General features: G+C 35.9%; 1 protein-coding gene across 2 annotated transcripts; it reads left to right on the top strand.

The window, feature by feature from the left end:
* Positions 1-3,782: 3,782 nt before the first annotated feature.
* Positions 3,783-14,898, top strand: LOC142553238 (uncharacterized). Of its 2 annotated transcripts, XM_075663348.1 has the most exons (8): positions 3,785-4,260; positions 4,954-6,246; positions 6,609-8,261; positions 8,376-9,458; positions 9,693-9,797; positions 13,189-13,278; positions 13,946-14,056; positions 14,269-14,898. In XM_075663348.1, the coding sequence occupies exons 1-8, from the start codon at positions 4,204-4,206 to the stop codon at positions 14,773-14,775; spliced, it is 4,899 nt and encodes a 1,632-aa protein (XP_075519463.1). In that variant the 5' UTR covers positions 3,785-4,203; the 3' UTR covers positions 14,776-14,898. The 2 variants fall into 2 exon arrangements, with proteins under 2 accessions (XP_075519464.1, XP_075519463.1); XM_075663349.1 differs by lacking the exons at positions 13,946-14,056; positions 14,269-14,898 and having other exon boundaries at positions 3,783-4,260; positions 13,184-13,278.
* The last annotated feature ends 530 nt before the right edge of the window (positions 14,899-15,428 follow it).

The raw sequence follows: 15,428 nt of genomic DNA, 5'->3' as shown, positions 1-15,428 counted from the left end.
ATTTTTAAATAAAATATTTATGAAGTTTTGTCTTGTTTTAATAATAATAGTAATCAACCAAGGTTTTTTTTTAAAAATAACTATGAATTTATTTATGATAAAAACTTGTATAAGACGGTCTCACGGGTCGTATTTTGTGAGACAGATCTCTTATTTGGCTCATCCATTACAAAGTATTACTTTTTATGCTAAGAATATTACTTTTTATTGTGAATATCGGTATGGTTGATCCGTCTCACAGATAAAGATTCAGTGGGACTGCCTCATAAGAGACATACTCTTTATTTATCCGGGCAAGTGCATTATTTTGTATGGCGTCACTAAAATAAAATTATTTGATCAAATATTAAATAATAATGTTTAATTTGTATGAAATAACTAGAATAAAATTATGCAAGTCAAATCTAGAATAATCGCACTCTAATTTGTGCGGCATCAATAGAACATAATAATGGATGTCAAAAAATAAAATATATAATATTATAATGTAAGTCAAATGTGAAATAATAATGCTCGAATTTGTTTGATATCACTGAAATAAAATCATATCAGTGTGATGATAATAATAATAATAATAATAATAATAATAAATTACTCCAAAATTCATCTCATGCAATTTTTTTTAAGATCATACTTTGGCGATCAATTTTAAATAAGACAAAGGAATTCGTCATTGATATTATTCGAATACATTAGTCTGTAAATTACGTTACACTGTCTGGAAAAAAATAAATTCATATTGTACTATAATGTTTTTAAAAAACATTGTTTAAATTATATATGCATGGTAGTCTCATCGTGGCATATCAGTTGGTACATGTTAAAATATTATATCGACAATTTGTTGGAATTTGTAAACATTTTAATAAAGATTATTATTTTTTATGTAAGATGAAGTTTTGAGGTTATAATCGTCAGTCATAAAATATAATCATACTGAAATGTGTTCCATTTCTTTCAATTCGGTATATATCGTTTTTCATGATTCAGAAATGTTATTTTTATGTTTTAAATATTTAAAAATTTATTATTAACATTTGTATTCCTTTTAAAAATAAGATAAATTTTAAAAACAATGAAAGTATTTTATGGAAAGTAAAAAATGTTTAGTAGCACATATGATCTTAAAACATAAAAAAAAAAAAAGCTCGACCAGCGAAGGAATTTATAAAAACGTTGCTAGTTTAAATTCCGTCTATATTTTAACAATGTTTTTTTTTTAAAAAAAAAAAACATCGCGCTTAAATATATAGCAACATTTATGTATAATTTTTATCGCTAATTTGAAATTTTAAAAAATCGACCTGAGTTTGCGACAATTTTTGTCAGAAATCGTTGTAAAACAGCGGACATTAATTAAATATAAGACGGTTTGATGATGGTGTTCTTCCGAAAACCGTCTTTATAGGTCAGAGACGATTGATTTAATGACATAATGCAAAACTATCGCTCGTCGTTTTTTTTTTTAGAAAATCCAGATATCATATAAACGAACAATTGCTTGAAATGTCAACTCTTCATAAATGTATGTATGTGTCCATTGCGAAGTCGGTTGGTGATCTAATTTCGTTATTTTTGTTGAATATTATGATCTTTAATTAACATTTAAGATAAGAAGGAAATAAATAGTGAAAAATATAATGCAGAATAATTTCGTGGGCCGGCCCAAAAATCTACGTTCCATTGGGCTAAACACCAACTGACACAAATCTCCCGTTTCCGTATACAAATCGTGATAGAAATATTTTATATAGTATGTGTGGGTTTTAAAGATTTTAAAATCAAAAGTTTATGATTTTTCTATATTTTATTAGAATTATGAGTAATTAAATAAAAATTTAGAATATCAATAAAAAAAAATTTACAAATAAATATACATTACATAAACTTAACACATAATATTATTTTAAAACAAAACCTCGTGTGAGATTATCTTACATATCAATTTTGTGATACACGTTTTCAAACCGATTCGATTAATGGAAAAATATTATTATTTTTATTTAAAATTTTAGTTTTATTTTAAGTATAAATCAAATTGATTTATTTCACAAAAATAGCGTCGATGAGCACATTGAACTATCTACGTGGCTGATCGTAGATATAGTGATTAAACATGCAACCTGAGTTTAGTGTATATAATATACATAATATGTGTAACATATATAAAATACACACTTACAATTAGTGATGTGAATGAATCAAATCATTTGTAAGTTATTCGAATCTCGATTAAATAAAAGCTCGTTTGAGCCTGTTTAACTAAGCTCGTTAAGATAACCAATAGCAAGTTTTACAATATACGGCTCATTAATTCGTGAACATGTTTGTTGGTAAGTTGATGGGTCATCTGTTTGAGAAAAATAATAGTTTTGATATTTGATTTAATGATTTTGCATATTATTTATGAAATATATAGACAAATCTATAAAATTTATTTATTAGAATAAATGTACAAATCTTATATATAATTTACTTTTTAATAAATTTAATGAAGATTTAAATTTATAATTTATATTTATAAAACTCGATAAAAACTTGAATAAACTCGTGAACTATGAATATATTCGTTTAATGATACTCGAGCTTAACTCGATTATAAATGAGTCAAGCTCAAACATTCAAAAGTTCGACTCGATTCGATTCGATTACATCTTAGCAAGTGTATCAGACTTTCCTAAATAATGTGGGGAACAAATGTAATAATAATAAGGGCTTTTAACTGTTCACGGTAAAAAAATCATGTCAATTGAATAGGTGTGATTTGCTTAATTTTTTTTTAAAAAATATACAAGTTTAAAAAACCTGAATATTTTTTTTTTAAAAAAATTAACTAAATTTTTTTTATTTTTAAAAATAGCACTTTAAATTGAATTTGGAGCAAAAATATACATACAACACAATAAATCTAAAATTATTATTATGGTAATATATAACTATGTAATGATTAGAAAACATTAATAATAATGTCAAAAATTTAACATATAACATTAAATTTCTTAACATTTTCTAAATAAATAAGAATGATAATGATAATTTTATCATTATAAATATTTTTGAAATATCTTTACAAACAATAATAATGATTTGAAAAATACATAATGATTAAAATTGTAAAAAAATAAAATCAACATCACAAATAGATATATTTTAACATAAATAATAATTTTATCTATAAATTTAATATTTAACATAAATAATTATATTATGATACATACCTTATATTGATAGTTGAATCAAAATTTACCTGAAAACAAATAAAAAATCAAATTAACTCAAAATTAGATTCAATGGATTAAACAAATTATATAAAAAAAATTACGAGTAAGAGACGAGAAAGAGAAAAACACGAAACACAATATTCGACTCTTCATATTATATAAGAAAAGCATACAGATGCTTCCAGTTATCAATTAAAGAGAGAACACATGACTTTGCACCCTTTGACTACCGCACTATGCTCCATGTTCCTCATTCGACGAGATACAACTGTATTTCTTTTTAAATTAAAGGAAGTCACAGCCGTTTTAATCGTTGGGACTTAATTTTAAAAAAAATAATGAAAGGACGTGATTTGTTTTGTTTGGGGAAAAAAAAAAATTCAAGTCACTCTCAAGTAGATAAAGTAACTCACCTGTCTATTTAATTGACGTGATACGTTCATTTTATAATTTTACTTAAAATACTGTCTTTTGTTTAATTATTAAAATATTAACTTTAAACAGTTAAAAAAACCTAATAACAAGGCATTTTAGAGGAAGGATCGGTCCAAAAATAATTCAGGCCAGCGTTTTTAAATTACTGTCACCATCCTGCGAGTGAAACATTCTCTTCATCAAATTTTCCACGCAGATAAATTCGGAACTATACATAGCAGCGCTGCAATCAACAATGTTAAACGGCCATTATTTATCTTCTTTAATTTTTTTTCCTTTTTTGGGTTCAAATTTAAGCCTTATTTTGAAAAAATCAACCCCAGACATTTTTTTCTCGGGCCAACTTTATTCTGGCATTTGGTTGAACTTTTTTGGGCTTTTTTTATTTGGTTAAGCTTATAATTTTGAGCTATTGAATGTTATTTTTGTGGTCGATAGTCGGCCCATATGCAGATTTGTCCTGGTTTTGTCATTAAGATGAAAAGGGTGTCCGTATCAAATCGATGAATCTAGGAGGAAAAAGTTACCTGGGCTTTTGCAGATTCTGATGGAGAGCAGCGGAGGAGTCGATGATCAAGGCTCTGGATGGATGCAAGTTAAAAAGGTGATTTTTTTTTTTGCGTTAAAATATGTGGGTTGTGTTTCTCAACATATCTTTCATTTTGTGCTAACTCTTGTATATTACTCGTGAGTTTGTTTGCGAGTGGATAAGCTCTCAGTTGGGAATTTGGGACGAATATATAATTGGTGTAAAGATAAAGGATGATGTTGCACATCCTAATGTTCATGGGAAGTATTTGATTATTTCAGTGTTGGAATTGGAATTTAACAAACACATGATTTTGGACGGTAATAGAGACCCATTCTATGAGAGCTATTGCCTACACCATGTATTTTTCCGCATCTAGATTTTTTTTTATCTCAAATGCATCTACTCGGCAATGAAATAGATGGTAGCAGTAGCTTGTTCTAAAACCAGAGTTTTTACTTGGTTCAAACACAAATGAGTCGTGTGTCAAATTACACTTCTGTTCGAAGCTGATTTTCTCAGTGTCATGAACCAATGTGTAAGTGTTTGATTTTAGATGTATTACTTGATGGATGTGATGCAGCCATCTATTGCTGCTTATTCTCCCTACTATTTGAATTTCTTTTGCTGCATTACTAATTTGTCTCCTCCATTCGTGTCCTGTTTCTATCTTTTCCCACTCACATGAAGTTTGTCTTTCGATATTGTCTTGCTATCCTTATGATAGGAATGTGAGGTTTCACTTTCTTGTTTTGACTTATTGTGCAGAAACACAGAAGCAGTTCCAAGTTCATACAGAGTTCTGGAGGACTCTCTGGAAAACAGAGTTCTTGCAATTCTAGCAATCGGCTTTTATTGGTTCAAAGGTTTGAGAATAGCAATACTATTACCAAGCATTCCAGTAGAAGTAAAGATAATGTCGTGCATGATGTCAATAAAGCTTTGAATCCTTCGTCAATCTTTGCTAAGGATGGAGCAGTCGATCTTTACCTTGATAAACGTGTTGTTAATCAAGATAACGATGTTTTAGATTCGTCTAATTTGGCAGCTGCAGATGTTCAACAGGCTAGTTACAAATTAGTAGTAAATCAGGAACATATATCTAAAAGTGGTGTCCTTCCTAAAATAAAGTGGGGTGACTTGGATGAGGGAACTCTGGTATATTATGGGAAAACGTCTGGATCTGGAATTAAGTTCGGGGGAGTTGAAAATCACTACCTGCCTACCGTGAAGGCTGGGAGTTCTGGTGTATCTCTTTCATATGTTCCATCACACAATCCTACAGAGAGCAAATTCATCCAAGCAGCAACCGATGAAGATCAGCTTCTTCCAAAGCCCCACTCGTTGTCTCCGACTATATCCATTGAAGAGAATTGTAAAGAGCTGAGCGAAATGACTTCAGAAGATGTGAAAGAACAAATTACTTGTGAGAAAATAGTTAGTCCAAGTACACGTATTTCATGCGTTGACAGAGAGCCTCAACATATTAAGCAGGAGAACAATGACATGTGCTATCCTTCTGAGAATGATATTTTACATTCTGCCAGTGAAGAAGTGGAGATGAGAGAAACTGCTAATATTACGTCGGAAACTGGCTGTTCTCTTGCTTCTGCTTCTTTAGGCATTGGGGAAACTATTCCTACTTCTGAGGTACTGGAGATTATCGAACCTGTAATTCCAGGACAATCGACATTGGCAGCTTCAGTCGAGGGTTCCGGAGAACAAAAACAGCAAGAAAATGGTGATGATTTGTTGGATACCCAGAATAAAAACGCCACAGGTGAGATCAAAGAAAGATTCAGAGAACGCCTTTGGGGATTTCTCTTTGAAAACCTCAATAGGGCTGTGGATGAACTCTATCTTCTCTGTGAACTAGAGTGCGATCTTGATCAAATGAAAGAGGCTAGTCTTGTTCTTGATGAAGCTGCATCAGATTTTAGAGAACTTAAGTTTAGAGTTGAAAAGTTTGAGAAATTGAAAAGGTCATCATGTCCTGGAAGAGACGGGGCAGCATCTATGTTGCAGTCTGATCATCGCAGACCACATGCTCTTTCATGGGAGGTTAGGTTCTTACTCTCTTTAATTTCAAATGCATGATGAAGAGTAAGATGCTTGGGCACAGACTAGTGTACTTCCTTCAGATGGAGCATTTACTCTGTATACTCTTATGCTTTCTTGTTACAAATATAATGATTAAATTAAGGAAAATATATTTTGTCAACATGAATTTGGCTATTTTCTTTATTTCTTTTGCATTTCTGAGTCTCAGCTCTGATGATTGACGAAATCCTTGTCGGTTGTTTATAATGATTTCTTTGAACACAATAATTGTTGGTTTCCATTTTCTTAATTAATATGCATGCTCAGTATCTTTTGCTCTCTTAATGATTTCTTGAAAATTTTAATGTTCTGTATTGGGGCAGGTCCGCCGAATGACAACTTCGCCACGGAGAGCAGAAATCCTTTCATCATCTCTTGAGGCTTTTAGGAAAATTCAACAAGATCGAACAAGTGAAAGAGGTAAACATGGCAAAAAACTAGGCTCTGATGGTCATGGTCACGACCTCAGATCCAGCGATATTTTGGAGAAGTTTGCTCGGAAAGGTGATTCTAAAGGATTCGCTGTGAAAGCAAGGACTGGAGATCCACTAATCTCTCAGGCCTCAACCAAAGAGAAAAGAAATCTAGACTCTGGTAAACCAAGTGAAGCAGAGAAACTACTTCATAAGAAAGATAAAGTGTTAATAGAGCATACCAGTGAGAAGAAACTTAGATTAACAAATATCCGAGGAGATACTTCTACGGAAAGAGATGGGATCAAGAGAAGTGGATACTCAGGAAAATCCTTGGATGCTTGGAAAGAGAAGAGGAATTGGGAGGACTTACTTTCATCTCCATATTGTGTATCTTCTCGTTTCTCTTATTCACCAGGCATGGGAAGGAAAAGTGCCGAGCGAGTGCGTGTTTTGCATGATAAACTTATGTCCCCGGAGAAGAAAAAGAAATCTGTCCTTGATCTTAAAAAAGAAGCAGAAGAAAAACATGCTCGAGCCACAAGAATCAGAACTCAACTTGAGAACGAGAGAGTTCAAAAGCTTCAACGAACCTCAGAGAAACTGAATCGTGTAAATGAATGGCAAACTGTTCGAAGCAATAAATTACGAGAGTCGATGTTTGCTCGTCATCAGCAGACTGAATCCAGGCATGAAGCATATTTAGCCCAGGTTGTTAGAAGAGCTGGTGACGAAAGCAGTAAAGTTAACGAGGTACGTTTCATCACCTCGCTGAATGAAGAGAATAAAAAACATATATTGCGGAAAAAGCTTCAGGATTCTGAGTTGAGGAGAGCAGAGAAAGTTCAAGTAATGAAAACTAAGCAGAAAGAGGATATGGCCAGGGAAGAAGCTGTCTTGGAACGCAGGAGGCTCATTGAAGCCGAGAAGTTGCAGCGCCTTGCAGAGACTCAGCGAAGAAAGGAAGAGGCACTGGCGAGAAGGGAAGAAGAACGGAAAGCTTCTAGTGCTGCTCGTGAAGCCAAGGCTATGGAACAGATGCGGAGAAAGGAGGTTCGAGCCAAAGCCCAACAGGAAGAAGCTGAACTCCTGGCTCAGAAATTAGGTGAAAGACTTAGTGAAAGTGAGCAGCGGCGAAAGTTTTATCTAGAACAAATACGGGAAAGGGCATCAATGGATTTTAGAGATCAATCTTCACCTTTATTGCGTCGATTTACAGGTAAAGAAGGCCAAGCCCTAGGTAGATCAATTCCTCATGGTAATGGAGAAGATAATCAGGAAAACAATAGTGACCGTGCTGCAGATTCTTGTACTTTTACCAATGAGGCTTCACAACATTCACTGAAGCGAAGAATCAAAAGAATCCGGCAAAGACTCATGTCAATGAAACATGAATTTCCAGAGCCTTCATTTGGACTTGAAAGTTCTGGAATTGCATATCGAACCGCCATAGGAACTGCAAGGGTAAAAATTGGCAGGTGGCTTCAGGATTTGCAAAAACTTCGACAAGCAAGAAAAGATGGTGCTTCTAGTTTTGGACTGATAACTGCTGGAATGATCAAGGTACTGGACTTTGTGTTTAGTTTTTCGGCTATCTATTTCTTCTATCTTATATCCATATTTCTTGTTTTCGTAGAGTTATTTGTAGCTTTGACATTCATTTATTTGCTCATTTAGTTCTTGGAGGGGAAAGATCCTGAGTTGCAGGCCTCTCGCCAAGCTGGTCTGCTTGATTTTATTGCTTCAGCACTACCAGCTTCTCACACATCAAAACCTGAAGCCTGCCAGGTGATGATTTTCCTATTAAGGCTTCTTAGGGTAGTCCTCGCAACGCCTGAAAACAAATGTTATTTTCTTGTGCAAAATCTGTTGCCTCCAATTATCCCAATGTTGGCGGCGGCTCTTGAGAGCTATATCAAGATGGCAGCATCATTAAGTATTCCTGGTTCATCCAATTTTGTCTCGAGTAAAACCTCAATTGGAAATATGGAGTTTATTTCTGAAGTTACCAATGGTTTTCTATGGACTGTTGCGGCAATTATTGGTTTCACCAGCAGTAATGAGCTCCAACTTCAGATGCAGAATGGTTTGGTAGAACTTGTCGTCGCATACCAAATTATTCACCGGCTACGAGACCTTTTTGCACTTTATGACAGGCCACAGGTGGAAGGTTCGCCTTTTCCCTCGACTATTCTCCTAAGCATAAATTTGTTGATAGTGCTGACTTCCAAATTCAGAGAAACATCTTCAATAGACTGGGAATCTTTTGCTAGTGATGTGATCGACGAACATAAAATTGGACGGACAGAAATTTCTGAATGTGCTGATTTAGGATTCAATTTATCACACTTTAGTGCAGATAATATGCCCTTTTTGAGGTCAAGTAGTACCATATGTAATTTGCCAGACGGCAAGCCATTAGATGAAACTTCCACTTTCAAAGAAACGGCTGTTGCTATACTTGTTGACAACAATGATTCACACAATGTCAGACATATTTCTTCTAAAATCGAGAATTCAGGTGCCATGGACGGGCCATCAAGAATTCCGGCAGATGTTAAATGTGAGTGTACAATTGCTCAGAAGTATGGGAATAACTCTACAAGTGGTAGTACAGACAAAAACAGTTTGAATGGTTCAGATTCAAAATATCCTGCAATATTTCTTCTTTCAGCAATTTCCGAGACTGGTTTAGTGTGTCTTCCTTCCATGCTTACTGCTGTGTTATTGCAAGCCAATAACCGGTTGTCTGCTGAACAGGTACTGCTTGTTTCTTGACATATATGATTGCCATTGTTTGTGTATAATTGTCTGCAGAACAATATATTATGTTCTTTTCTTAGTGACTTTAATCCCGAGGACTATCTTGAGTCGATGTTTTTGTAGCTGTTTGTGTGAAAAGTATTGTGATGGTGTTAACTGTTAAGTTCACTTGAATCCTTATTTTCTGCAACTTGGCATTGAATAATTGATGTTTTAACCATATATTTTCAGAGCTCATATGTTCTTCCATCTAATTTTGAGGAAGTGGCGACTGGTATTCTGAAGGTGTTGAACAATCTGGCTTTGATAGATGTAACGTTCATCCAGAAAATGTTGGTAAGTCATTGCCGGGCTCTCATTTGTAGGCTTTTTGTGATGGTAAAACTTATTGCAGAATTTTCGAAATATATTGTTACACACTCACACAAAAGCAGTAACAAATTTCCCAAGAGGTAAGTGACAGGAAGTCAGTGAATCTCATTCCCCCTCCAACAAAGATAATATATCGTTCACAAAATAAAATCCCCCAAAACTTAACTAGGAAATATCTCCTTATGTATGGAAAAAAAAACCTCATAGAATGTTTTTTCCTTTATTCTATCCTAAACTTTTCCCGGTCCTTCTACTGTATACCATTAGTTTTGATCTACTTGTGCCTCCACCTTGGTCCGTAATATTACTCCCCTTAGTAAGATTTGCCTTGTCCTCAAAGGCAAAAGGTAGCAAGCTGGAGCTGAATCTCATTTGTTAACTCCCATGTGGCTTCATCCGATGATCTGTCTTTCCATTTTATCAAAACCTGCTCCAGTAACTCCCCTTTATGCTGAATCACTCGTCTGCCCACAAGCTGTTCCGGAGTATGACTGCTCAAGTTCCACTTCGAGTTCTGCAGGTAATTGGTTGTCTGCTTCTTGCCTTCCTTTTGATCGCTTAAGCTGTGAAGCATGAAAACCGGATGCACCCTTGGTCCTTCCTGGAGTTAATTTGTAAGCTTCCGCCCCTATCTTCTGTATAACTTGGAAAGGCCCATAATACCTTGCAGATAAATTTTGGTTGATTCTTTTTGCCATAGATTATTGCCTATGCGGATGCCATTTGACAAACGCCGATTCTCCAACCGAAAAAGACACATCATTGCGATGTAAATTAGCATACCGAGGCATTCATTGTTGTGCCCTATGTAGATTGTATTTGAGTTGCTGAGTGCTGAGAGATTGTATTTGAGTTGCTGAGTACTTCGTCCCTCTCAGCCAACTCCTGAGAGACCGCCTCCACAAATGTCTCTCCAGGCAAATACTGAACCAGCGTAAGTGGTGCCCTCCCATATGGCCATACACCACCTCAAAAGGGGAATTCCTGCTGCCATATGGAAAGAGGTATTGTACCAAAATTCAGCCCAGTGTAACCACTCTGCCCAGAACTTGGGTTGTTCTGATACAAAGCAACGTAGGTAGGTTTCCAAACACCTGTTTAATACCTCTGTCTGCCTATCTCTGTATGATAGGACGAGCTCATTTGCAATAAAGTTCCCTGCAGCTTGAAATATTCTGACCAGAATTGACTTATAAATGTGGGATCTCAATCACTGACAATTGATTTGGGCACCCCGTGCAACCGGACCACTTCCCTCCCAAAAACCTCTTCTACAGTCCGAGCGGAATACAGATGCTTCATTAATATAAAATGAGCATATTTGGACAGCCTATCCACCACAACCATTATTGCATCGCATCCCTTGGATTTTGGAAGTCCAGTGATTAAATCCATGGCTACATCCTCCCACACGACTTCCAGTATAGGTAGGGGTTGTAATAGTCCAGCTGGAGAAGTCGCTTGGTATTTCTATCGCTGACAAACATCACATTCTGCCACATACTGATATACGTCCCTTTTCATCCCAATCCAATATACATTTGCGGACAATCTGCGCATGGTATGAAAAGCTCCAGCATGCCCCCATGGAAGTTTTGTGAAACTCCTCTAACATCCGTCGAACCCAAATAGACCCTGCCGGCCACGATAGAATAAACACCCTTCCTTTACATAATACTCTGAAGATATTTCCGGTTTCTGTTGTAAACCATCAATTAATGGCTTCAATTTGGGATCCTTGGCTACTGCTTCATTCAAATCCTCCAAGTCCGCCCACAATGGTCTGCTAATTGCTCGCAGTTCCCCCTCCCCATCTCGTCTTGACAAGGAATTTGCTACTCGGTTAGTTGTTCCAGATTTAGGTAGGTTAGATGTTCCAGATTTATAAATAATCTCAAAATCATATCCCAAAAGTTTGGCAAGCCAATTCTGCTGATTAGGAGTGGTTATCCTAAGGTGGAGTAGATAACGTAGTGATTTCTGGACTGCCAACACCTTGAATCGTCGTCCCAATAAATATGGACGCCAATGATGTTTGGCCAACACCAGAGCCATGAGTTCTTTTTCATAAGTAGACTTCGCGCTTTGCTAAAATAAGCCAGGGGTCACCCTGTTTGCATCAAAATGGCCCCAATGGGTACACATGGTCTGCCCATTACAGCCAAAATCAGGGGCCCAATACCGGGCATAATTGACATACACCGCCATTAGGGGGGAGAGAAGTGACAGCCCGGGCAAGCGATCTTCAGGCATGGTCGGAGGTCGCGGCGACGGCGACAGTCGCGCCGGTGGCAGCAGTAGTGCCGGAAGTGGGATTCAACCCAAGGAAAATAGTACATATTCTTACCAAGAATTTCTTTAAAGGAAGGAGAAAGGTTTGTGTTTTCGTTGTTGGCAGAATTACAGTCCACAACATCATTGGCATACTAATCTTTGCGTGTTACTATTTTGGCGGAGGATGAAGACACTCTTACAGAGGACAACCCAGAAATGGTGGCAGAACATGAGGCTTTAGATGGTGAAGTGGTAAACGTGGAATATGCAGAACTTGACCTTCCACCATACTCGGTAGGGGGATTTGATCATCCTTATACAATGAAAATGTTTGTGCCACTTGCAGGAACCCCCCCTTCTTGTCATGATTGATAGTGGTGGGGGTCATAATTTTATCTCGGAAAAAATTGTCAAGTGCAGGAGATTATTGGGAGAGGTTATCGAGTTATGTCCATGGGGATGTGCGGGAATTTAGAGGTGGGATTAGGGGGTTGTGCAGTAAATGCTGATGCTGGGAGTCGCATGGCTCTGAACTTTAGGTGAAGTCAAGTTGAATTTGGGAAAGATAATATATCGTTTACAAAATAAAATCCCCCAAAACATAATTTGGACTCCTTACGTGTGGAAATAAAAACCTCACAGAATATTTTTTCCTCTATTCTATCCTAAACTTTTCCGGGCTATGTACCATTAGTTTTGATCTACTTGAGCCTCCACCTTGGTCCGTAACATATATCATATGACTCAGGGCCCCAACTATATGATTTAAGGCATTTAATACTGAAGGGGCATAACAATCACGATTTTGTGAAGAGTTTCTTGTGCACAAAATAACAGATGAAGACATTCATTGAAGGAAAAGTTTATGAAGATATTTTATATCACAAATTACAGGATGGTTGAAAGAAAATTGCCAAAACGATCATTTACAATTTTAATTGGTTCTGTGATTAGGCTACATGTGTTCTCAAAAAAGGTCTTTGATACAATTTTAATCCACTTCGTCGTTCACACACTTTATTTCCAGTATTTTTCCTTTTGATCTAAAATTAATTACTTTTATTCTCCTCAACAAGTGCAGGCACGCCCAGACCTGAAAATGGAGTTCTTTCACTTGATGAGTTTTTTTCTTGCTCATTGCACAAACAACTGGGGAGCAGCTACCGATCAGGTGAGAGTACTTATCTTTGTCAAGATGAACATATAAAGTGGACATGCTGGTAAATACAAATTCAACCAGTGCTTAAGCAGAAACGTATGTTTTTCACTTAAGCCGGTAACATCAATAACTCACACGTTCAATTTAGATTCATCTCTAAGCCATTGGTCATGACAGTTGTGACCTTGTTCCCATCATTATATTATGACGAGCCTACGGTTTTTTCTATTCCTCCACATCAGAGTGGCATACATTAGGTGCTTTGATCTGTTGGATCATGCAACTCTCACGTGGATTATTCATGTAGGTCCCACATGTTATAACAGTTATGGATGCATTCAATTCGCATCACCGAGCTTGGCATAGCATAGAAAAGCCCTCTTATTTGACTTTTTTTAATTAAAAAAAAAACAGTTTCTTGCATGGAACCGACGAGGAGCTTGTTTCTACTTTGTCTCTAAAGATTTAAAAGGGGTTGGAATAGGAATCATTTTTCCTTTGTGTATACTCGGTTACTGTCGGTATGAATTATCAGTAACATATCACAAATGCAATCTAACTTCTGTTCTTGTATGTGTTTCCTCTGGTCTGAAAATCTGTAGTTCCATGTATATCATGCGGTTGGCATGATTAATTGTACGAGGAACAAAAAATCTTATGATTGCTGCACTTTTTGCAGATTGGTTCTCTCTTGATGGAATCTTTGTCACTTCTTGGCTACTTCGCACTTTTTCACCCCGAGAATCAAGCGGTGCTTCGGTGGGGAAAGAGTCCTACTATCCTTCACAAGGTAATTAAAACTTTTTGCATAACTGTTATTTTGCCTTTCAAATTCTGCTCCATTTGATGGGTATTTTGTGCAACATCGAATGGATACAAGTCACATGACTTATGGTGAACTGACATCCGCCACATGACTTGTGGCAAACATTCACTCAATATTGTAGAGAATGTATTTCGAATGTGAGATAATAGAATCTAACCGCAGGCTTAAAAAAACAGGTATGCGATCTTCCTTTCGTATTCTTCAGCGATCCTGAGTTTATGCCTGTTTTAGCTGGCACGTTAGTGGCTGCTTCATACGGATGTGAGCAAAACAAGGGTGTCATTCAACAAGAACTCAGCATGGATATGCTCCTTCCATTGCTGGAATCATGCAGAACCAATTCGACCGCATTTTCTTTCCAGAACAATGACGAATCTGGTGAATTGAATCGTACAGGTTCTGAAACAAAAGAAGTTCATCAAAAATCAAACAGGAACCATCTAAAAAGTACCCGTGTCCTTTCTCGGAGAGGCAGTTCTGGTAGCATGACAAGAATGATTCGTGGGCAAAAACAAAGAGACAGTAAAGTGATCAAGCTTAGTGAAGAATTGCCGCATCGGGGGAATGGTCAATCTACTAGTGATGCATCCACTTTGATGCTGCACTGTAGATTTCCTGTAAGCTTTATTAACAAAGCAGAAAAGTTTTTCACTGCGGAGATTACCAGTGGTGAATTGGTCTAATTCGAGGACTTTTTCAGGACAAATATGTAACAAACACATACTTTGAATGCACGCGATAGCTAAAAAAGAGAAATTTTGTCGAAATTTTGTATAAAATCACCTTCTTCGATACATTCCTATCAACCTGGGACCAACAAAACAACCCACTGAATCCAGTAGAACCGTCGGTTTTTTCATGATATAACTATTGGGTTCGAGTCATATACTCTATGTGCGTTATGGATGTAAACGAGTTAGGTCAACAGTACATACTCAAATTCGGTTTGTTTATGATAAATATATATATATATATATATATATATATATACATATATATATATATATATTCAAGCTCGATTCGAGTTTTTATTATTAAGCTCAGGTTCGATTTGTTTGAAAATTACTAAATTTATTAATAGCTCGAGATTTATTCGTCAATAGCTCGTTTATCATTTTTAACGAGTTTGATTAGAGCTCGTCTCATTTTCGGACTCGTTAAACAAGCTCGTTTTAGAGCTTGTCGAGTATTTTTAGCTAAAAACACAACCAATATAGGGTATTATTATCATTTTATGTGATATAAATAGCTTACATTTTAATAAAAAAACAATGTGGGACAAAAACTTAAAATTCAAAAAACTAGTCGAGCTCGCAAACAAGCTCACGAGCTTACG

Source organism: Primulina tabacum, chromosome 8 (genome assembly GCF_025594145.1).
Source record: "Primulina tabacum isolate GXHZ01 chromosome 8, ASM2559414v2, whole genome shotgun sequence".
Classification (NCBI taxonomy): Eukaryota; Viridiplantae; Streptophyta; class Magnoliopsida; order Lamiales; family Gesneriaceae; genus Primulina; species Primulina tabacum.
This window is presented reverse-complemented; position numbering and strand designations above follow the sequence as displayed.

What these genes read in the sequence shown, in the direction of transcription:
- LOC142553238 (XM_075663348.1), top strand. Translation starts at nt 4,204, where the DNA reads ATGGAGAGCAGCGGAGGAGTCGATGATCAAGGCTCTGGATGGATGCAA. An exon ending in CACATGCTCTTTCATGGGAG is followed by an intron (nt 6,247 to 6,608) that starts GTTAGGTTCTTA and finishes GTATTGGGGCAG; the next exon opens with GTCCGCCGAATGACAACTTC. An exon ending in ACCGGTTGTCTGCTGAACAG is followed by an intron (nt 9,459 to 9,692) that starts GTACTGCTTGTT and finishes ATATATTTTCAG; the next exon opens with AGCTCATATGTTCTTCCATC.